Source organism: Oncorhynchus clarkii, chromosome 20 (genome assembly GCF_045791955.1).
Source record: "Oncorhynchus clarkii lewisi isolate Uvic-CL-2024 chromosome 20, UVic_Ocla_1.0, whole genome shotgun sequence".
Classification (NCBI taxonomy): Eukaryota; Metazoa; Chordata; class Actinopteri; order Salmoniformes; family Salmonidae; genus Oncorhynchus; species Oncorhynchus clarkii.
The window spans coordinates 74,237,275-74,262,208 of NC_092166.1; the positions used below are offsets into that span (position 1 = coordinate 74,237,275).

Sequence of the window (24,934 nt, forward strand, 5' to 3'; positions counted from 1 at the left end):
ATTGGCCTGGGATTCCCTCGATCCAGCTCAATTTTTGAGAATTCCATTCGAGCCAGCTCGAATTTGACCCTAATTTAGCCCTAATTTTAAGTGTCAGTGGAAATGGGAGTTTAGATAGAGTTTATTGCCTGGGTTTGTTTGCATAATATCTTGACTGAGTTTGTTTACATAATGTCTTGCCTGGGTTTGTTTTGTTGCCCCGACATTTTGATATTTCTTAAATACAAATCAAGTAAATGAGACTTACTGAGTCTGGCTTTAACATTACGGGTGTGTTTGTATATTCACTCTGGCGTAACAGAGTGCGCTAAGATTGCACACTGGGGATTTATAAATTCAGAGCGTTGTTGTAGGGTTGATCTGACCGTTCTGACCTCAAAATGGCAACCAAGCACCCAAACTAACTGTCTAAATTTGGCTAGCTTGCTAGCTATAGCTACTTCCAGACACAAATTAGAGAACACCCCACTCTGAACATTTTACTCGCCCTAGCAGAGCTGGTTAGAGTGTTTTCATGTTATCAAGAGAGTAAATGTGTTATGGCAACAATTGATACTTTTTTTAGCCAATGTTTAGGCCTACTTACAACTGTCATAACAACCAAGTTTAGGGACGTTCATAAATTATTTAATTATTCTGCACTCTTCACTGTCAAATCAGAGTGCTCTGATATTGCAGTAGATTAGGCCTACCAGGGTGAATTTACGAACACTGATTTTAAAAGTGAGGCATGTGGTATATCAGAAATTATGTTATAGAATTATTGTCAACCTATTGTCATATAATTATAAATAGCCTACACTTTATAAGGGTTTAATACCAATGTTCTGTAGCCTATAAATAGCCTCTAAAATATATGTAAACAGACTATAAATGTATAAATGTTGTATGTGCTTGCCTTGACAAAAGTTACAATTCGGAGCTATTAATTAAACCAAAAGAAAAACGTGTGCGTAAAGGTTTTGGGAACGTTTTGAAAACGCTGGACTGCAAAGACTAGAGAGGGGATTTTGTGTTCATTTACAGCTACATATGAAGCGTAACAAAGCATCAGTCTTTCAGCATCCTGTGCGAATCCACAGAAAAACGTGGGTAGTGTGTGCTTCCTACAGTCCTCGCAACCAAGCGCTTTGCTCTCCCAAAACTAAAAGCCTAACCACCTCGCTATAACTTTCTCTCTATCAATAACTCCTCCCCGAAACCGAATTCCGTTCTGATTTTGCTAATGAAGTGGGCTTGATAGAGAAGTGGGATTGGGGCACGAGAGAGCGCGAGGGAGGGGGTCACGGGTGGATGGTAACTGCCGCTCTAACAGGTACGAGCAAATTACGCTATCAGAAAGGAATTATGTAGTTCCGCCTCAGCAACGGTTCCTAACATTTCATACTTAAACGTGACTGACAGGGTCGTAGTGAGAAGTAAGTATATAAGAGGGAGGGAGACAAGTGATTAAGCCACTATCGCTCAAGTCCTCCCTGCGTAATGTGGATCTAGTGAAGTAAACTAAGCGCACTTTACATTTTATGCACCGGGTTAATACAGTTTTTGTGTTTTCATTCTACTATTCATACTTATCAGAATAATATATATTGTTATTATCTCCTTTTTCATTGGATATCTAACATATTTTTTTCAAAGGGGGATTTGCACTTTCACCAGGTAAGTTGTTGCATTCAAGTTTACTGCTAGTCAAAATCATTTAGTCAAATAATTATTCATATGCAAACCTATATGCTGTTAATAGATTCATTCATTATGCATTTGAATAAATTGTTTTAGAAGTAGTGTATTCTCTTTTCCCAATAGCCTAAATACTATATGTGCACGTTGTAAGGTGCTTAATTGATGTATCTTTCTAGATACATCTGTGTTCGTTTTAGAGACAGTTGTTAGGCTGCTTTACAGCGTTGCTATTGTTGAAGCAGATCTGTGGATTTTACGTTAGGGGATGCACAAGTAATGGCATGGCATGACTGAGAGCTTCAGTATTCACAGTTGCAATGAACTTGGTGTCGCTTTGTGACAGCAGAGCAGAATGTAAATAAAAACTAGATAGCCTATAATGGCTAGACAACTTTATTTATGAGATGTGAAGTAAAGTTTCGTCAACTTTACTTGACTTATTATTACATTGTCATTACAAAAGTGATAAAGTTAACAACTTACAATGTGCCTTTGATGATAATCAGCTTTTGTGTCTCTTGTGTTTTGAAGGAGATATGATACTCAGGAGAAGTCTCAACTTGCTGCCTATTTTATTACTTTGCTCCTCAGCGCTACCTCAAGGTAAATCTACTTATGCATAAAGTTTATACGCCTTATCATCATCATTATTCTATCCACTATTCAATAACATTTGTATTGATGAATAAGTGTGATGTTTGTATGGCTTTCGTAGATGCTGTAGGTTTTAGTGTAATGTAAAAAAAATAATAATAATAATAAGCATGAGTGAATATGATGCTGTCACTTTTGCTTGTGCATAGAAGCATACCCAGTTAGGTAATAGCCAGGGCTCTCCAACCCTGCTCTGTTCTTGTAGTGGTACTGTGCTGTAGGTTTTTTAGTTACAACTCTAATCTAGCACACCTGATTCTAATAATTTGCTGGTTGATAAGCTAAATCAAGTTAGTTACAACTGGGCTTGGAATGAAAACCTACAGGAGGGTTGCTCTCCAGGAACAGGGTTGGAGAGCCCTGTTATAGACCTTGTTAAAATCAGTTGATCAGATTTTCGTAAAGAATGCCATGCTGTTTCATCAAGCTAATTGGCTGTACACGTTCTCCTCTCCTTACCTATCCACTGTATGACTCATGGAAGATGGTGAGGTCACAATGGATGACGACACAACGTTTGACCTGTTTGATATTAGCGGTATCACACGCAAGACTCTGGGCGCCAAGCAATTCCGTGGCCAAGACACGGACAACCCCGCTTACCGCTTCATCCGCTTTGACCATTTGCCCTCTGTGAGCGCGCCCGTGCTCAAACAGATGCTTCTGCAAATCCAGAACAACGAGGGCTTCGTGTTCGTGGCCAGCATGCGTCAGGACCGCGGCTCGCGGGGAACCCTCATCGCATTGGAAGGCGCCAACGGCCAACGGCAGTTTGAAATCGTCTCCAACGGTCGTGCCAACACGCTGGACCTTGTCTACTGGGTGGACGGCTCCCAAAATGTTGTCTCCTTCGAGGATGTTGACCTGTCCGACTCGCAGTGGAAGAATATCACACTTCATGTTCATGGCGAAAATGCAAATCTGTTTGTGGGCTGCAGTCTCATCGACAGCTTCATCTTGGATGAGCCTTTCTACGAGCACCTGCAGGCAGAGGATAGCCGAATGTTCGTCGCCAAGGGATCCATCCGCGAAAACCATTTCAGGGTAAGAATTTCTCCTGTAGAATAGACCACTATATTATGCTATTCAACTCAAGCTTGGTTCCCAGTGGTTCCCAGTAGTAAAAAAAATTAATGTAGACTGTTCTTTAAGACCATATTTTTATAAGGGAGAAATGTCAATTTTCCTTCTGCACTTTATTACTTGTGTGGTCTTCCGCAGGGTGTGCCTTTGTTAAAAATAAAAACCCTACTACACCATGCCCAAAAGTCCTAACCTACTCTTAGTCATAATTATTAGTCATAATAAAGGTTTAAGAAGTTAATACACCATATAGTATTACAAAGAAGTGAGCCATGTAATTATGAGAGAATATTCTTATTGACAGACTACACGGGCCTTTATGGTTTTACTGAGCCTGTCACTTCACGCTACACGACTCCAGACCATGTAGAAGCCAATGGCCCTCCCTTCGAGGAGGGTTCAAGGGTTCAACAAGGACCTACTGGAAATATGGCATGAAGTGCATCCAAAATGGCAATATTTTTTGGGGTCAAGAAAAGTAGTGCACTAAATATAGGGAAATGGATTCCATTTCAGATATATCCCCTTGAGTCATGAGGATGAGTCTAATGTTAATCGTTAAGAATAACTCATTCGGTATTAATTTACCTTGACATAGTAGCTCAAGGTAAGCGAATACCAAATAAGTTGTTCCTAGCTGCTAGTCCAATGTGACACACAACTGTCCAAGTAGTCATTGATCAATCTCTTGTCTTGTCACACAGGGCTTACTGCAGAATGTTCGCTTCATGTTCGACACATCCGTGGATGATGTTCTGAGGAACAAAGGCTGTGTCACTAAGGCTGGTAAGGGTTTTTGGCTAACTTTACTGTACTGGTTGTGTTCATTAAGCACCAAATGAAGAAAAAAAAAGTTTCAAACAGGGAGGGACTACCTAGACTTGTCCAATGAGAAAGGCTCATTTTTGTTTGCCATTGCAAAAAGTTTTAGAATGTTTTCCAATGCGTGCCCTAAGAACATGCCGCTGTAGTTTGGATAGACTGAATTCTACCAATTGGGACGATATGGATATTTATTTCAAGGACATCATCTGGAAGACCGTCTAAAATCGTGCTGTATTGTGTTACAGCAATTATCATTTAGGCTGTGTTTACACAGAAAGCCCAATTCTGATATTAGCGGTATCACACGCAAGACTCTGGGCGCCAAGCAATTCTGCGGCTGAGACACAGACTACCCCGCTACATCCGCTTCGACCATTTACTCTCTGTGATCACGCCCGTGCTCGAACAGATACTTCTGCAAATCCAGAACACAATGATGACCAAAAGAGCTGATCTGATTGGTCGAATGACCAATTAGTCAAAAAAATATCAGAATTGGGGTGCCTGTGTAAACTCAGCCTTTAGTAACCTTTTCCCAAACCGGTTTGTGCTGTACAGCAAACTGTTATGGTCTTTGTCATCCCAAGTTTGTCACGACATTGACCATATAAATGGACAAAACAGCACAAACAGATCTGGGACTGACTGAAGCTAGCCCTTTTTGTGTATCTGTGGTATTGTTTTCATGCTTTGAATATTCTGATGATCCGACTTTAACTCGTCCTTCCTGACCTGCTATGACCTCCTTTAAACTCCCTATTAAAGCTCCATCCAATGCAGATGTGACTGAACGATCCATCCTTCTGCCTCATAGGCTGCATCCCAAATGGCACCCTATTCCCTATAGTGCACAACATTAGGGTGCCAGTTCAGATTGCAGCCACAGTCACATGCAACCTCTTACAGCTTTGGTCTTCTGCGTTTAATTTAGATAAAACCGTAACACATTTCCAAAACAGACTCCAACCACTTAAAAAGATGGAGTTCTTCTTTATTTCCATTGTTTCTGGTTCCGCTATTCTATCACTTTTTTTTCGATCTTTAGTTTTAGTGGGTCACAGAAAGCTTGTAGATCTGATATGTGGAGATTTCTGACAGTATTACATCATGTTAGCGGAAACAGCTGTGTCAGTGTGGTTGCGCGAGGTCAACAAGTGTGTGTGTGTGTGTGTGCGCGCGTGTGTGTGCGTGTGCGTGTGCGTGTGTGTGTGTGTGTGTGTCTGCTGCGGTCGTCAACACAAAAGGAGATACTGTACAGATGCTTACATTTATTTCCATTGGCAGTGGAAGAAATGCCTGGGGAAGAAAAATAGAGAAAGTAAAATGCTATGCTGGAAGCAATTAAGGGAGTCACCACCGCTTTGCCCTGAATACACACACACACACACACACACACACATAGTGAGGTCATGAATTGGCTGATGGGGTAGTAGCCTCTCTGCTGCTTTTGTTCACACTGGGCGTGAGGCCCTGTAATCCTCAGTAGGGGCTTTTGAGAAGATCCAGAAACCCCAGGGTGTGTGTGTGGGTGTGGGTGTGTGTGCTCGCGTGCGTGCGTGCGTGCGTGCCAGAATTTGTGTGCTTGTAGCTCCATTGTTGACACAAGTACCATTCGATTCTACCTGAGTGAGCACATTTTATGTTATGTCACCAAGACTTCCCATTGAGTCACTGGAAAAAGTCTAGATGCTCCTACCAGCCAAGGTCTTACCCTGGCATCAGATATCTCTAACGCTAGCTCAAAAGTCACTCATAAAATCACACGATTCATAGTCATACAAAACTGCCACGTTGTACAGTTAATGAGAAGCAGTTGAAATATTGTGTTTCTTCCACTCTATCTCAGTCAAAAAGAGGAGAGGAAAGAATTGAAAGAGGAGGAAAAAGGAGTTGTGAACCAACCAGAATATCTCATCAGATATGTCCTAAAGTCACACACACACACACATAGTCTTGTACAGTTAACCTTGTGGGGACACACAATTCAGTCCTATTCAAAATCCTATTTTCCCTAACCCCTAACAATAAACCCTAACCTGTACTCTTACCCATACCCTAACCTTAACCCAAAAACCAAACCTAAACCTAACCTTTGCTCCTGACCCTAACCCTTAACGTAAATCTAATTCTAACCTTAACCCTATACCCCATAGAAATAGCATTTGACATCGTGGGGACTAACAAAATGTCCCAGTCGGTCATATTCTTGTTTGTTTACTATTCTTCGGAATAGTAACACTGTTATCTGTGACTGTTTTGTTTGTCTTCTGTAGTTTCTTAATCATTGTACCTAAACTGTATGTGTTAACATGTATATGCAGGGCTCAGCTGTAAAATGGACCTTGGTCTCAGTCTGTGTTCTTTGTTAAAAATAAAGGTAGAATAATAACTTGGGAGATTATTGTGATTAAACGGGGCCAGCGTGACTGGGACCTAGCCTGATTTAGAGTCCCTAACCACCCATTCATCTCTGCTCAACTTCTACACCTGGCATGCACACACATGCACACACATATAGACACACACACACACACAAACACACTTGGCTGGACACACTGCGTTCCTCAGGCCTTTCCTCACCAGGAACCCCAGTCTGAGACTCTGCTCTGGGGCCACTAATCTATCTGATGTTCTATCTGTCATTTTCTTATGCATTTATCAGAGTTTAAATAAATAAAAAGCAGTACAATATACTATTAAACAGATGTATGTTATATCTGTGGACAGTTTATCATGTTGTAGACCAGGTAATAGTCAGTCAAACACTTGAAGTGAGACCTCTGGGATCCATGAGAACCACAGGATTATGGGTGAGACAATGTGGATCATAGAATAACTAAATATTGCTTAGTGATTGTAAACTGTAGGGACTGTTGAGGCAATGGGTATAACAAAAGCATTATCTTCTCTATGATACAAACACAAAGCATCCAACAAGTAGAGGGGAAAAACCCGGCCTGGTCCCACATCTGTTTTTGCTGTCCTGCCAATTCCTATGGTCATTTTGGCCTATTGTTGGGAATTCAGCAAACACACACACACACACACACACACACACACACACACACACACACACACACACACACACACACACACACACACACACACACACACACACACACACACACACACACACACACACACACACACACACACACACACACACACACTAACAGCCCCCCAGGAGGAGGGAGACTGATGGATAAACAGACACATCCCTTCCTGTCAAAAGCCAATCTCTCTCTCTCTCTCTCTCTCTCTCTCTCTCTCTCTCTCTCTTTCTCTCTCTCTCTCTCTCAGTTACTAGCTATGCCCTGGACTAGAGGTAGTGACAGATTATAGCTCTAGTCCAGGGCATTAGAGCACTGCGTGCGCACATACCAACGGAGATGCAGAATATCATCTGTGCCACATGCGCATGCGCTTTGATATTTGCAGACCAGGTGGCCTCAGCGAGCATAATCTGCAGCTGGATGCTTCTTCTCCAGGCAGGCTCAATCAAACAAACGCTCAAAGTATTTGAAAGAAAAAAAATACAATTTGAGCCCAGGTCTGTGTTGGACTAGTGAGACCAAGACCATTCTCTTCCAAAGGAAGACTTGATGCAGGCCCAGCTGTCTGCCAGCCCAGCCCAGCCTGCTCATCCCACCCCATCAAACCACAGCTGAGCTCTGCTCTGTTTATAAAACAAACAACCACCCATCGGGCCCTGGCGCCCGCAGCAGAACGTCTCTGTGATTCACTCTGAGAGCGTCACCGTGAAACAATTTCCTAGCTTGGGATTTTTGCAAAAATCCATCTCTATCTCCGACTCCCACCATTAAGGCCCACTGTGGCTGTGTCCCAATTTGCACCCTCTTCACTATATAGTGCACTACTTTGTACCAGAGCCCTATTGGCCCTAGGTGGGCTGAGGACACATGTTAAAACTAAAATGGAAGTGGATGATGAAACAAAACAGTGTGCTTTACTTATGAGAACTCTACTAAGTGCCCTCCCTCTCATCGCTGGGGTAAAGAAACATTATGACACAAAGCTGCTTTTCTAATCAAGTTGTGAGCAGACACATTTTGAGTTCTCTTAGAACGTTTTCATGTGCTTTTAAACCCCCCCACCTCCACCCCAGCCTGCCCTCCTCAGTTTCTGTGTGCTGTCTGATGGTATAGTTGACAGAAGATCATCAGCCACCCGAGCCACGGCCCGTTCACCCCACGACCCGTTCACCCCACGACCCGTTCACCCCACGGCCCATTCACCCCATGACCATCTAGAACGTGGAGACAGTACAGGTGCATCAAAGCTTGGACAGAGAGACTGTAAAAACAGCTTCCATCTCCAGGCCATCAGACTGTTAAATAGTCAACACTAGCCGGCCTCTGCACAGTACCCTGCCCTGAACCTTAGTCACTGTTCTAGCTGGCTAACACCTGGTACTTTATCCTGCACCTTAGAGACTGTTGTCCTATGTACATAGTCATTGAACATTGATCACTTTAATAATGTTTACATACTGTTTTACCGACTTCATATGTACAGTATACAGTGGGGCAAAAAAGTATATAGTCAGCCACCAATTGTGCAAGTTCTCCCACTTAAAAAGATGAGAGAGGCCTGTAATTACACTTCAACTATGACAGACAAAATTAAATGAAAATCACATTGTAGGATTTTTAATGAATTTATTTGCAAATTATGGTGGAAAATAAGTATTTGGTCACCTACAAACAAGCAAAATTTCTGTCTCTCACAGACCTGTAACTTCTTATTTAAGAGGCTCCTCTGTCCTCCACTCGTTACCTGTATCAAGGGCACCTGTTTGAACTTGTTATCAGTATAAAAGACACCTGTCCACAACCTCAAACAGTCAGACTCCAAACTCCACTATGGCCAAGACCAAAGAGCTGTCAAAGGACACCAGAAACAAAATTGTAGACCTGCACCAGGCTGGGAAGACTGAATCTGTAATAGGTAAGCAGCTTGGTTTGAAGAAATCAACTGTGGGAGCAATTATTAGGAAATGGAAGACATACAAGACCACTGATAATCTCCCTCGATCTGGGGCTCCACGCAAGATCTCACCCCGTGGGGTCAAAATGATCACAAGAACAGTGAGCAAAAATCACAGAACCACACGGGGGGACCTAGTGAATGACCTGCAGAGAGCTGGGACCAAAGTAACAAAGCCTACCATCAGTAACACACTACGCCGCCAGGGACTCAAATCCTGCAGTGCCAGACGTGTCCCCCTGCTTAAGCCAGTACATGTCCAGGCCCGTCTGAAGTTTGCTAGAGAGCATTTGGATGATCCAGAAGAAGATTGGGAGAATGTCATATGGTCAGATGAAACCAAAATATAACTTTTTGGTAAAAACTCAACTCGTTGTGTTTGGACGACAAAGAATGCTGAGTTGCATCCAAAGAACACCATACCTACTGTGAAGCATGGGGGTGGAAATATCATGCTTTGGGGCTGTTTTTCTGCAAAGGGACCAGGACGACTGATCTGTGTAAAGGAAAGAATGAATGGGGCCATGTATTGTGAGATTTTGAGTGAAAACCTCCTTCCATCAGCAAGGGCATTGAAGATGAAACGTGGCTGGGTCTTTCAGCATGAAAATGATCCCAAACACACCGCCCGGGCAACGAAGGAGTGGCTTCGTTAGAAACATTTCAAGGTCCTGGAGTGGCCTAGCCAGTCTCCAGATCTCAACCCCATAGAAAATCTTTGGAGGGAGTTGAAAGTCCGTGTTGCCCAGCAACAGCCCCAAAACATCACTGCTCTAGAGGAGATCTGCATGGAGGAATGGGCCACAATACCAGCAACAGTGTGTGAAAACCTTGTGAAGACTTACAGAAAAGTTTGACCTCTGTCATTGCCAACAAAGGGTATATAACAAAGTATTGAGATAAACTTATGTTATTGACCAAATACTTATTTTCCACCATAATTTGCAAATAAATTCATAAAAAATCCTACAATGTGATTTTCTGGATTTTTTTTCTTCTCATTTTGTCTGTCATAGTTGAAGTGTACCTATGATGAATTACAGGCCTCTCTCATCTTTTTAAGTGGGAGAACTTGCACAATTGGTGGCTGACTAAATACTTTTTTGCCCCACTGTATACTGTATTCTAGTCAAGGCTCATCCTATATACTGTAAGTACTGCTGCTGAATAACTACTGCTATTCATATAAAGGATATTATATAGTATTTATTTGGGGATTTGTGTGTATTGTTGTGTATTGTTAGATATTAATGCACTGTTGGAGTTAGAAATGTAAGCATTTCATTACACCCGCGATAACATCTGCAAAATATGTGTACGAGACCAATAAAATTGAATTTGATTTGAGATGGAAGATTTTATTTCCTAAAGTCAAATATATGCAATCCCTCAATCTCCATGCTGTTTCTGCTCCATGGACATCTCCTTTAAGGACTCAGTATGGTGATCTTAAAGGAGAGGAAAATCATTCAGTTATGTCCTTTCTGCTTACCTCATCATCACACTCCTGCATCAGTAGTGTTCATCACATGTATTGTTCATCATATTCTGTATGTATTGATCAATTATTCATCCAATCTCCCTCTCTCTCTGTCCACCTGGAACCCCCTGTCTCCCTGTCAGACGAGGCCAACGTGGTGGTGAGTGAGAGCACAGATATGGAGGATGTGAGTACCTCCACAGCCATCACCACTAACTTCATCGGCCAAAAGACAGAGAAGCTGGGAGCAGATATGTGTGAACGATCCTGTGAGGAACTCAGCACCATGTTCCAGGAGCTCAAAGGACTGCGGGTTGTAGTGGGGAACCTCATAGACGGCCTGCAGAAAGTGGTATGTACAGTTGTCCTCCAATCGGGAAAGGGGAGCGGGCAAGAAAATAAGAAAATAGTACATTATTTAAGCAACAAGGCCTGAAGGGGTATGGTATATTGGCCATATATCACAAATCCCAGAGGTGCCTTATTGCTATTATAAACTGGTTACCAACGTAATTAGAACAGTAAAAATAAATGTTTTGTCATACCCGTGGTATACGGTCTGATGTACCACGGCTGTCACCCAATCAGCATTCAGGGTTCGAACCACCTAGTTTATAACCACCTAGCTTATAATATGTATTTGATGTCTACTGTCATTACTGCTTTCGATGAAACCGGGTATGCGATCATATTAGTGTACTTAATGAACTGAATGCTGACCAGTTACTTTGATTATTTAAAGTAATGTTTATAGAATGATAGACTGTTGTTAGAAGTGACTGAGAAGATTAGGGAAAATTGGGAGTATGTGTAGGTTGAAGTCTTCTTTAGAGGTTAAGATGAGAGAACTGAGACTTTCTAGAGAGTTGCTGGTAAAGTGACCCAAATACCCTGTTTGAAGTCATGAAGCCAGGCATGCTAAAACTACTTTAGCAGCTGAGTTAAGTGTGTGAGTCAGAGTCAGATTGTGAGTCAGTGAGGCTGGGTTTTATTGGATGTAACATGTGGATATAGGAAGTGTTCCCTTGGCTGTGATTGGCTCCAGCTAGTGGCTCCTCTCCACTCTGATGTCTGGCTATGTTTAACCAGCCCATGTGCTTCCTTCTCCTTCCTCTTTGTTTGTGTGTGTATGTGTGTGCGCGTGCGTGAGTGCTTGTGTGTGTGCATGTATGTGTGTGTGTGCTTGTGTGTGTGTGTGTGTGTGTGTGTGTGTGTGTGTTGGCGTGATCCATGGGAATCAACTCACTAACTGTTCACTGGGAGGAGAAGCACTTATGGTCCCCAAGGCTCTTCCAGACCAAGTGGTGTCTCATAACCACTCATAACACTGCAGCTCACGGCACACTACCACCATCTCACACACACACACACACACACACACACACACACACACACACACACACACACACACACACACACACACACACACACACACACACACACACACACACACACACACACACACACACACACTTAGGCTCTAGCTCATGTACTGCTGATAGTACCCCAGTGTTTCAGAAGCTCAGCCAGCAGGAATCCATTCAACTCTATGGTCAGAGGTTACAATGTGCAAATAGAACAACATTCCTTTAAATGTCTGCTTTCCCATCAACATTAGAGCAATGGAGTTCAGTAAATGCACACACACACACATACACACGTCCACACACACATACATACACACACACACACACACACAAACTTTTACAACTTAATAAAGATGTGACCCTGTTGCCCTCCTTGAAGTAGCTGCGTTTATACAGGCACCACATTTCGGATCTTTTTCTCAATTATAGGCAAAAGAGCTGATCTGATTGGTCAAAAGACCACAAATTGGGTTAAAAAGATACATCTACAGTACTATACCTCCCTACATCTTTACTCCATATGGAGGGAGGTATGAAGTTATTCTATGTACCTTTGTTGTCAGATTTACATTTTTCCGTAGCGTTCTGTCTGTCTGTCTGTCTGTTTTTCTATCTTCGGACAGGGGATACATAAAGCTCTATACATCTTCCTTCAATATGGATGGAGTTATGGACATGTGCTTTTATTGTCCTTTTCTTTCTTTAGGGAGGTTTTTGACTGTAGGCTATGTCTGTCTATTTGGCTGTTGTTGTATACTCAGGCAGAAGTTTAAGACTGTAGACTATGTCTGTCTATCTGGCTGTTGTTGTATACTCAGACAGAAGTTTAAGACTGTAGACTATGTCTGTCTATCTGGCTGTTGTTGTATACTCAGGCAGAAGTTTAAGACTGTAGACTATTTGCGTCTGTATCTTCACTCCTCAGACAGTGGAAAAAAACGGTGATTAGTGATTAATATTAGTGTCAGTGATGAGCTATGTGTCTGTCTGATTCCTCTCTCCAGACAGAGGAGAACACAGTAATGAAGGATGCTTTGGGGAAGATGAAGAACTCCAAGGAGAAACACATGTGTTGGCAGGACGGACGACTGTTTGAAGATAAGGAGGACTGGGTGGTGGACAGCTGCACCACGTGTACCTGCCAGGTAGGAGATATACAGACCACCTTAAATGGAGAGACATGAGAGACATAGAATGTGCTAGGGGGATAGATATGGTTATTCATAGAATGATAGATTTGTTTGGTTGGTTGATTTATGTATTGATCCCAAATGAATCAGTGTCCTACACCTTTTAAAGGTGCCCAGCTCCTATGGACTTACAAAACACTAATTCATACGTAGGTCTGATCACCTATCACTTGATAGCAACTAATGTCAAAATGTTTTTTTTCTCATTACAGGACTCAAAGATCGTGTGTCACCAAATCACTTGTCCTCCTGTGGCCTGTGCTAGCCCCTCCTTCATCGACGGAGAGTGTTGCCCTGTGTGTCTGTGTAAGTAGTCACTCATTCTACACAACATTCTATTGTTAAAGCCGCATTCTGCCTTTTCAACAGCCCAACCCTGCCCAAAAATAGCAGAATGTGGCCAAAAAATGTATTTACAAATTGCAGACCACACCTTTAATGACTGTTTAAGTAAGCTTTACAGGAGTAATCGCAATTACAAAACATACTGAAGTGAAAACTAGACTCCCGTGCACTGTAAAAACAATGGCATCACATTGACCAATAAACAACTACTGTAACATGCATTCTCTCACACACACACACCTTGCTTCATTTCACATTTGGCTGAAGTCCTTTCTAGATACAACGCCTCCGATGCCAGATCTGAGTACTGGAGAAACAACGTTACCATGCATATCACGCTTTAATAATATAGCAGTGTTATTGTTGTAAACCGGATGGTCTGTAAAGGGACGACCACATGTTTTATGGTTCTACATGAAACCAGAGGTACTACAGGCTGCAATGCTTTCATACTCTGAAATGGTCACTGTGGACTTAGAACCATGATATAAAACCTACAAATCAAAGCAGACTGCTGGCCAGAGCTTTGTTTCTCTGCAGCTTTTGAATCCGTTCCAAGCTCAAACAATGCGAGAGACTGTAGAGGAGAGGGTGTGGTGGGGAAAAGATGCAATAATACGATGAGTTGACTTCATTTTAGAAAGATAGCACGTTTATTTTGACGTTTCCATTTATTTGACATTTTATTGAATTGGGGGGGAAAAGATCACCTGAGAGCTTATTTTGTAATAAAAAATATTTTAAAAATAAAGCCTTTTTCCAAGGAAGCGGGTTTTCAATATCAGAGCCAGAATAAAACATGATTTGTCAATAACCCCTTGTGTGTTTCTGTTTCCTCCAGCTAAGGACAGTGAGGACGGCTGGTCCCCCTGGTCGGAGTGGACAGAGTGTACTGTCACCTGTGGGACAGGTACTCAACAGAGGGGACGCTCATGTGATGCCACCAGTAACACCTGCTCCGGACCATCCATCCAGACCAGGAAATGCAGCCTGGGAAAATGTGACAGCCGAGGTGAGTCTCAACGTCTCTGCTGCAGTCCACTTTGTGTGAACCTACCTTGTTGTTTGCTGAACTCTATTGATTAGACACTATTGGTTTTCTTGTTTTATTCTAATGTGTTTTGCGATTTTAAATGCACTTTAAATAAAGTTTGATTTGACTTGATTTGATTAGACCAACAAAGGACCTATGGGTGAGCACGATGGTATCTCTGCTTGCTCCCAACTCATACCATTACCACTGACTAAGTTAGAGTAGTTTTAGCACAAACCAAAACAGCATCATAATAGGTTTACAGACAGGAAATAGGTGATGGGCCATAGCAAGCTATCCGCTTTAGATTTCCACGAGGGAGGAGCTGTTTTTTATTATATTTATTTCTTCTTAACACAGTTCTATTTTTGTTGTCAATTCTTGCATATTTTATCTAAATACTTACTATTATGTTCGCTAGCTGGACACACTAACGCCGCAGAGTGCTAATTTGTAAACCAATCACAACTCGTGTACTATCCATGGTATTATCTCTGCTAATCACATCTGCCAATCACGTTATCCATATCTAACTTAGCAAAAAGCAGGTGACATCTAGAGAGAGATCGCCATCCAACAAACTGCTATCAGGTGAAGTATTTTTATTTTATTTGTACTTATTTAGTTAGAGAAACGTGATACCATCAATGCAAGCTGTAAAATGACTCCCAACTTAGAACACAGCAACCTTAGTAATCTAGCTAGCTTGCTAGTTAGCTACAGTAGCTAGTTACAACAAGTAGATATGTTTCTAGCTAGCAGGAGCAGATTGCTTTATCACTAGCTAGCATGTCATTCCGCAATCAGTTTATTCCCAGTAATAATTGAAGACTACAAAAATCTATAGGACAAGTATTGAAATCTAATACAGACATCAAGACAGGACCCACTCATTTCATTCATACTGACAAATAAGAAATGTCACATTATCCTTGTCAATAGTTGGTGTAGGATGATTGCAGAGCACCCTTCCTCAGACTGTCAGTAAGTTCATTTTCTAGCTCACAAACTACATTTCTTTACTGTGATGTCTCTCACATTTGTCTCACATGATCTATTCAGCTCTCCTGTTTCCTGCTCTTAGAGATCGATCAAGTGCTATTCACCAAGCATTGGCTGATTCACTCACCTATGAGGAGAACCATCATACTGCACTTTGACCTAGCTGTTTGAACACTATTTAGGCATTGGGATCGCATATGCATTTGCCTGTTTTATCTTACACAGTCTAGTGCATTTTAGAGTTGAAGAACACCCACTACAAATACACATGCTTGTTAGAGCATCTTTATTCATTATTGTCTCTCCTTTTATCTCCCATAATCTTTTCACCAAGTCCTGCAGTTTGAACTATCCCTGCTGTCACTATTTAGACATTGAGGTCAAAAATGCATATGGCTGTTGTCTTTCCTTTGTGTGTTTTGTCTTACACAATCGAGTGCAGTTTAGAGTTGAAGAACACCAACTACAGATACACGTACTTGTTTGAGCATCTCAAAGACTAAATTCAATGTAGAATCAGAGGTGAAAAACAGATAATTTTACTATTGTACTATGCAGTGGGGAGAATTCTATTGTCCCAGTCAGGAGCCCAGGCTTTTGACATAGATGGTAGAGTTCTCGTCTCTGGACCACACAAGCTTTAGATTGCATTCTGCTAAGGCAATTGTCTCTCTCTACAGCTGTCAGCTACATATGGTGACCAGGGTGTGATCCTTTCGATACGCCTAGAGGACCTGGGTTCACAAATACTCCTAGAGAGAAAGGGGAATACTGAATCATGTGTTGATGACAGTTCTACAGTGTCCATCAGAGGTCCAGGCTATTGGCTTAGAGAGTAAAGGACTGCAACATTGTAAGATTGTGCCCTCCATGGCACTTGATATACATTGATTGGTAGGTTACACTATATTTAGACACTTCAAATACTGCCTGAGACACCTTTGATATTTGTCTCCGTACTCAATAAATGGTGAAACACTATTTGTTGATTGTGTTCTTTGTTCGTATGTATATGCATGAAACGTACATGATGGAAAACATACAGTTGAAGTTGGAAGTTTACATACACCTTAGCCAAATACATTTAAACGGAGTTTTTCACAATTCTTGACATTTAATCCTTGTAAAAATGTCCTGTCTTAGGTCAGCTAGGATCACCACTTTATTTTAAGAATGTGAAATGTCAGAATAATAGTAGAGTAGAATGATTTATTTAAGCTTTTATTTCTTTCATCACATTCCCAGTGGGTCAGAAGTTTACATACACTCAATTAGTATTTGATAGCATTGCCTTTAAATTGTTTAACTTGGGTCAAATGTTTCGGGTAGCCTTCCACAAGCTTCCCATAATAAGTTGGGTGAATTTTGGCCCACTCCTCCTGACAGAGCTAGTGTAACTGAGTCAGGTTTGTAGGCCTCCTTGCTCGCACACGCTTTTTCAGTTCTGCCCACACATTTTCTATAGGATTGAGGTCAGGGCTTTGTGATGGCCACTCCAATACCTTGACTTTGTTGTCCTTAAGCCATTTTGCCACAACTTTGGAAGTATGCTTGGGGTCATTGTCCATTTGGAAGACCCATTTGTGACTTAACATCCTGACTGATTTAACATTTAACTGATGTCTTAAGATGTTGCTTCAATATATCCACATAATTTTCCACCCTCATGATGCCCTCTATTCTGTGAAGTGCACCAGTCCCTCCTTCAGCAAAGCACCCTCACAACATGATGCTGCCACCCCCATGCTTCACGGTTGGGATTGTGTTCTTCGGCTTGCAAGCCCAAACATAACGATGGTCATTATGGCTTAACAGTTCTATTTTTGTTTCATCAGCCCAGAGGACATTTCTCCAAAAAGTACGATCTTTGTCCCCACGTGCAGTTGAAAATCGTAGTCTGGCTTTTTTTTTGCTTGCCCCTGAGCAGTGGCTTCTTCCTTGCTGAGCTGCCTTTCAGGTTATGTCGATGTAGGACTTGTTTACTGCGGATATAGATACTTTTGTACATGTTTCCTCCAGAATCTTCACAAGGTCCTTTGCTGTTGTTCTGGGATTGATTTGCACTTTTCGCAGCAAAGTACGTTCATCTCTAGGAGACAGAACGCGTCTCCTTCCTGAGCGGTATGACAGCTGGTGTTTATACTTGCGTACTATTGTTTGTACAGATGAACGTTGTACCTTCAGGCGTTTGGAAATTGCTCCCAAGGATGAACCAGACTTGTGGAGATCTACAATTTCTTTTCTGAGGTCTTGGCTGATTCCTTTTGATTTTCCAATGATGTCAAGCAAAGAGGCGCTGAGCTTGAAGGTAGGCCTTGAAATACATCCACAGGTACACCACCAATTGACTCAAATGATGTCAATTAGCCTATCAGCTTCTAAAGTCATGACATCATTTTCTGGAATTTTCCAAGCTGTTGAAAGGCACAGTCAACTTAGTGTATGTAAACTTCTGACCCACTGGAATTGTGATACAGTGAATTATAAGTGAAATAATCTGTCTGTAAACAATTGTTGGAAAAATTACTTGTGTCATGCACAAAGTAGATGTTTTAACCAACTTACCAAAACAGTAGTTTGTTAACGAGAAATTTGTGGAGTGGTTGAAAAACAAGTTTTAAAGACTCCAACCTAAGTGCATGTAAACTTCCGTCTTCAACTGTATCTCACACTCAGTCATAGTTACTAAAATAATGATTGACGGCGCCAAGATTTTGGCACCGTCAACTTTTAGAAGGTTAGTAGGAAATTGTATCATTTAAACCACCTAAATATACTCACATTCACTGAACATGTAGTATCTGAACCTCAAACATTAATTTCCCAACTGCTGCTCTTTATCCTTCTCCATATCTTATACTCCAATGCATCCAACATTATGCATGTCCACCATGGCATTGGGCAGCTGCTATTTGAGAAAGCAACTCTGGTTATTTAGAAAACTCTGGTCATCTTATTGCAGAGCACATTGTGTTTTTAGAGAAGATTGTATTGCAAGGTGTCCTATATGTGTAGGTTATGCCGTATGTATTGGCTAAAGTGGGTATGCAGCTGTCGTTTTTTAAACCTCCATTCTAGCACATGACACACACACCCACCCTTTTATTGGGGTTTCTATGTGAAGTGTATGATTGAATGTTTATCTTAGCCTGCATCTAGTTACATTGAAATTAGACATACAGTGCCATGCGAAAGTATTCAGCCCCCTTGAACTTTGCGACCTTTTGCCACATTTCAGGCTTCAAACATAAAGATATAAAACTGTATTTTTTTGTGAAGAATCAACAACAAGTGGGACACAATCATGAAGTGGAACGACATTTATTGGATATTTCAAACTTTTTTAACAAATCAAAAACTGAAAAATTGGGCGTGCAAAATTATTCAGCCCCTTTACTTTCAGTGCAGAAAACTCTCTCCAGAAGTTCAGTGAGGATCTCTGAATGATCCAATGTTGACCTAAATGACTAATGATGATAAATACAATCCACCTGTGTGTAATCAAGTCTCCGTATAAATGCACCTGCACTGTGAGAGTCTCAGAGGTCCGTTAAAAGCGCAGAGAGCATCATGAAGAACAAGGAACACACCAGGCAGGTCCGAGATACTGTTGTGAAGAAGTTTAAAGCCGGATTTGGATACAAAAAGATTTCCCAAGCTTTAAACATCCCAAGGAGCACTGTGTAAGCGATAATATTGAAATGGAAGGAGTATCAGACCACTGCAAATCTACCAAGACCTGGCCGTCCCTCTAAACTTTCAGCTCATACAAGGAGAAGACTGATCAGAGATGCAGCCAAGAGGCCCATGATCACTCTGGATGAACTGCAGAGATCTACAGCTGAGGTGGGAGACTCTGTCCATAGGACAACAATCAGTCGTATATTGCACAAATCTGGCCTTTATGGAAGTGTGGCAAGAAGAAAGCCATTTCTTAAAGATATCCATAAAAAGTGTTGTTTAAAGTTTGCCACAAGCCACCTGGGAGACACACCAAACATGTGGAAGAAGGTGCTCTGGTCAGATGAAACCAAAATTGAACTTTTTTGGCAACAATGCAAAACGTTATGTTTGGCGTAAAAGCAACACAGCTGAACACACCATTCCCACTGTCAAACATGGTGGTGGCAGCATCATGGTTTGGGCCTGCTTTTCTTCAGCAGGGACAGGGAAGATGGTTAAAATTGATGGGAAGATGGATGGAGCCAAATACAGGACCATTCTGGAAGAAAACCTGATGGAGTCTGCAAAAGACCTGAGACTGGGACGGAGATTTGTCTTCCAACAAGACAATGATCCAAAACATAAAGCAAAATCTACAATGGAATGGTTCAAAAATAAACATATCCAGGTGTTAGAATGGCCAAGTCAAAGTCCAGACCTGAATCCAATCGAGAATCTGTGGAAAGAACTGAAAACTGCTGTTCACAAATGCTCTCCATCCAACCTCACTGAGCTCGAGCTGTTTTGCAAGGAGGAATGGGAAAAAATTTCAGTCTCTCAGCTGTAATCGCAGCAAAAGGTGGCGCTACAAAGTATTAACTTAAGGGGGCTGAATAATTTTGCACTCCCAATTTTTCAGTTTTTGATTTGTTAAAAAAGTTTGAAATATCCAATAAATGTCGTTCCACTTCATGATTGTGTCCCACTTGTTGTTGATTCTTCACAAAAACATACAGTTTTATATCTTTATGTTTGAAGCCTGAAATGTGGCAAAAGGTCGCAAAGTTCAAGGGGGCCGAATACTTTCGCAAGGCACTGCATAATCGTGCCAAAGCATGGTTCAATAAAATGGGTTCACTGACAGATACTAATGATACACAAAAATGGTTATTTACTGTAACATTGGCTAGCTTTCAATAAATTTGCTTAAAGTTCAACTGAGTTACCTCTTCATACAATCAAGACAATTCGTATTGCATGCTGCATGTTTCAAGGGTACTCGAAAACACATTTATCTTATTTCAGTCTTTGGAAGCTAGCTAGCTATATCTGTTCCTCTTCATCAGACAGCAGCTCGTGTTTTCACAAGAGGCTGTGTTTACATCGTAGATAGAAGTTGGCTGCCTTCATCATGAGGGGTATGTACAGGAGTTCTGATTGGTTACAAATTTAGCAGTTCAGCAAATTTGCCTGAGCAGATAGTGTTGAAATATATTTTTTATGAGAAATTGTGCAAGAATTGAAGATGCCAACAAAGTTATAGTCATCATAAGAATGATGAATGATGACAGGGATCGATCAACTTCACCATTTTCAGTTTCGGGCCTCCACCTACAACATAAAAACAATATTTTCCTGCAGTTGCTATGTGAGTGTGTGTGTGGTGTGTGTGTGTGTGTGTGTGTGTGTGTGTGTGTGTGTGTGTGTGTGTGTGTGTGTGTGTGTGTGTGTGTGTGTGTGTGTGAGAATGTATGTCAGTAGAAGCAGATGTGTCATGTTGGAACAGGATAAATAAATATAAATATAGAGGAACGCTGCTCTGCTGGGGTGGAGATGGTTGGACAGAGACCTCATCCCTCTCTGGCTCAAAACCCTGTGACTTGTCTTTGTTTGTCTCTTTCTGTCTGTCTGTCTGTCTGTCTGTCTGTCTGTCTGTCTGTCTGTTTGTTTGTTTGTTTGTTGTGGTAAATAGATCCCGTGCAGGGTTGTGCACTGACTCACTAGTACCCAGTATACTGCAACCAAAATACCCAGCAATACGATATTTGAATCTGAATATATTACACATGTCTTTTCCCTATGCTCTGACTTAACTGTGTGTGTTCAGTTCGTCAGAATGGTGGGTGGAGCCTGTGGTCTCCCTGGTCATCATGCTCAGTGACGTGTGGCGAGGGCCAGATCACCAGGATACGCCACTGCAACGCACCCACACCACAACTGGGGGGCAAGGACTGTGAGGGCCAGGGGAGAGATACACAGCGCTGTGAGGCCAAGCCCTGTCCCAGTGAGTATGGTGGTCCTAGCGGGACAACATAGACAATGTTGCCTTGGAAATCCTGCATCCTGGGAGGCAACCAGTCTGTCTAGAGCAAGACTATAGACACAATGTCCATACCAGACCTGGGTTTAACATTTTAGCTTTCTTTCAAATAATTTAGCTGTGCATTGGTTGAGCTAGACTCTTTCTTTTGAAAGATATCAAATACTGTTTGAATCCAGTATAAAGTAGTTTGAACAAGTATTTTGGTCTGATTCATACCCACTTACTTGGATTTACAAACAGGGAGAAGTAGAAGTGTTTTACACCTCTACCCACTCGTATAGAAGGGGCACCGTTCACATGCTAACAGTGCTATGTGTCTGTCTTTCATAAAACTGAGAGTGCACTGGCCACTACAGAATGGATGCAAAGTGGTTACATATTTTCTGTGTATGACTGTAGGCCTACAACTACTACTGTAATTCTTTGCTACACTTTCTTACAGTAAAGAGACTTGATAAGACAGTCATGTCTTATCAAAGATTGTAAAACCTCCCCATGGACTCTTGGAAGACTAGCCCCCATTGTGATCTAAGAGATCAGCAAACATTGTGATGATCTACTAACTGTTTATTTGTTGTCCATGTGCAGTTGACGGTGGTTGGGGACCGTGGTCGCCTTGGGCGATCTGCTCGGCAACCTGTGGGGGTGGAGTTAAGGGTCGGACCCGTGTCTGTAACAGCCCCGAACCCCAGTACGGAGGCAAGAAGTGCCCTGGGGAGACCAACGACAGTGATGCCTGCAACAAACAAGAATGCCCTATCGGTGAGTGTGTGTGTTTGTGTGTCCCATTCAGCACCTCTGACCCAACCCCTCATCCCTTTCTCTTTCCCTTTGAGGCATTTTAACCTTCCTTACTCCCTTTGAGTTATTCCAGTTCGTTCTTGCATTCCAGTTGAGTTATTATTTCTAATTTCAACATTCCTGTGATAAGTGCTCTAAGAATGGCCTCCAGGCAAATTTTTGTCAAATATTTGTGCTGATAACAAAGTCTGGAAGGATGTGTTTTGCCTCTTTGTAGAATGCACATTGTGTTTGGTCAACAAGCTTTGAAAGCACTGAAACCTGTTAACTTTGAGAGAAATGAAGAGAGCAACCTGAAGTGAACAACCTAGGGAAGCTGAATGTCAATATTCTAAATAAACAAATGTCCAAATGTAGCTGCATTAGGCATGTCCTGGTTCTCTTCCTAACCAGTCGCCAACAAACTATGGAGAATTGCTTCCCTGTCAGACGGTTGCTTTAGTTCTAACTATTTTCTAACTCTGTTAAAAGTCTTTTCTAACCACTGCGTTATTGTTCCCTGTCAGACGGTTGTCTGTCTAACCCATGCTTCGGAGGAGTGGACTGTAACAGTGCCCCCGACGGATCCTGGGAGTGTGGGCCATGCCCTCTCGGTTTCCGCGGCAACGGAACCCACTGCGAAGACGTCAACGAGGTAATTTTGGGTTAAAGAAGCATGTTACACAAGTCAGATACTTGGTTAACCCACTAACTAATGGTTAACCCTAACCTTAACCTTAGCCCTAAATACATTTTCATCCCCAGGCTATGTCTAACCATTACCTTAGGATCTTCCTTTACTCATTCATATTCATGACCTATTGCCCTACTTAGAATCTACATCTCATTCTGATCCTCTTCCTCCACAGTGTCACATGTTCCCTGATCGATCTGATTGATTTTATTATTGATCGATTGAATATCATCTATTCTGATCCTCTTCCGCCACAGTGTCACATGATCTCTGATAGATCAATTTATTTGATTGATTTTATGATTGATCAATTTGATATAATCTACTTCTGATCCTCTTCCTCCTCATCGTGACATGGTCTCTGCTCTCTGATTGATCTGCTCCTCTTCCTCCTCATCGTGACATGGTCTCTGCTCTCTGATTGATTGATTTGATCCTCTTCCTCCTCAGTGTGACATGGTGTCTGACATATGCTTTAAAGCTGGTGGAGCATCGCGTTGCATCAACACAGACCCAGGGTTCCACTGTCTGTCCTGCCCACCCCGCTACAAGGGAACGCAGCCCTTCGGCATGGGGGTGGAAGCTGCCAAGAAGAACAAACAGGTCTGTATCACTCAACATCGGTTTTAGGTCTAGTGTATTATTTAGACTGCATTTACGCCGTTGCTGACAGGTGTATAAAATTGGGCACACAGCCATCCAATTTCCATTAGATTGGCCTTACTGAAGAACTTAGTGACTTTCAACGTGGCACCGTCATAGGATGCCACCTTTCCAACAAGTCAGTTCATCACATTTATGTCCTGCTAGAGCTGCCCTGGTCAACTGTAAGTGCTGTTATTGTGAAGGGGAAATGTCTAGGCATAACAATGGCTCAGCCACAAGGTGGTAGGCCACATAAGCTCACAGAATGGGACCGCCAAGTGCTGACGCGCTATAATAATTACCTGTCCTCTGTTGCAACAATCACTACCGAGTTCCAAACTGCCTTTGGAAGCAACATCAGCAGCAGAACTGTTCGTTGGGAGCTTCATGAAATGGGTCTCCATGGCCAAGCAGCTGCATACAAGCCTAAGATCACCATGCGCAATGCCAAGCTTCAGCTGGAGTGGTGTAAAGCTCACCGCCATTGGACTCTGGAGCAGTGGAAATACGTTCTCTGGAGTGATGAATCATGCTTCACCACCTGCAGTCCGAAGGACAAATCTGGGTTTGGTGGATGCCAGGAGAACACCACCTGCCCAAATGCATAGTGCCAACAGTAAAGTTTGGTGGAGGACGAATAATGGTCTGGGGCTGTTTGTCATAGTTCAGGCCCATTAGTTCCAGTGAAGGGAAATGTTAACTCTACAGTATACAATTACATTCTAGACGATTCTGTGCTTCCAACTTTGTGGCAACAGTTCGGGGAAGGCCCTTTCCCGTTTCAGCATGACAATGCACCTGTGCACAAAACGAGGTCCATACAGAAATGGTTTTTCGAGATCGATGTGGAAGAACTTAACTGGCCTGTACAGAGCCATGACCTCAACCCCATCGAACACCTCGCCAACTGTGAGTCAGGCCTAATCGCCCATCATCAGTGATTTATTAGTGGCCCACATTTTTAGAATGAGTCTACACTCTGCTGCAAGGGTGGACTCCACTATGCATGAACATAGCACACCTTGACTCTGTATAAGGAGAGAGAGAGGGAGAATGTTATGAAGCTGTAATATATATATATATATATATATAGATATAGATATATAGAGATGTGTATATATAATAGCAAACATCTGCAATACTTCTCTCTTCATACTTCA

The 24,934-nt window shown here is 42.1% G+C and overlaps 1 protein-coding gene across 2 annotated transcripts in view; it reads left to right on the plus strand.

The window, feature by feature from the left end:
• Window positions 1–1,333: 1,333 nt before the first annotated feature.
• LOC139376892 (thrombospondin-2-like) overlaps window positions 1,334–24,934 on the plus strand; it is a 36,072-nt gene continuing 12,471 nt past the window's right edge. Inside the window, exons 1-13 of one of the 2 annotated variants that reach the window (XM_071119881.1) lie at window positions 1,334–1,418; window positions 1,639–1,659; window positions 2,215–2,286; window positions 2,822–3,381; window positions 4,125–4,206; window positions 10,876–11,084; window positions 13,104–13,244; window positions 13,502–13,595; window positions 14,476–14,646; window positions 21,440–21,616; window positions 22,244–22,417; window positions 22,963–23,090; window positions 23,580–23,732. In XM_071119881.1, the coding sequence (XP_070975982.1) occupies window positions 2,220–2,286; window positions 2,822–3,381; window positions 4,125–4,206; window positions 10,876–11,084; window positions 13,104–13,244; window positions 13,502–13,595; window positions 14,476–14,646; window positions 21,440–21,616; window positions 22,244–22,417; window positions 22,963–23,090; window positions 23,580–23,732 (1,956 nt within the window). In that variant the 5' untranslated portion in view covers window positions 1,334–1,418; window positions 1,639–1,659; window positions 2,215–2,219. The other variant, XM_071119882.1, reaches the window with a different exon arrangement.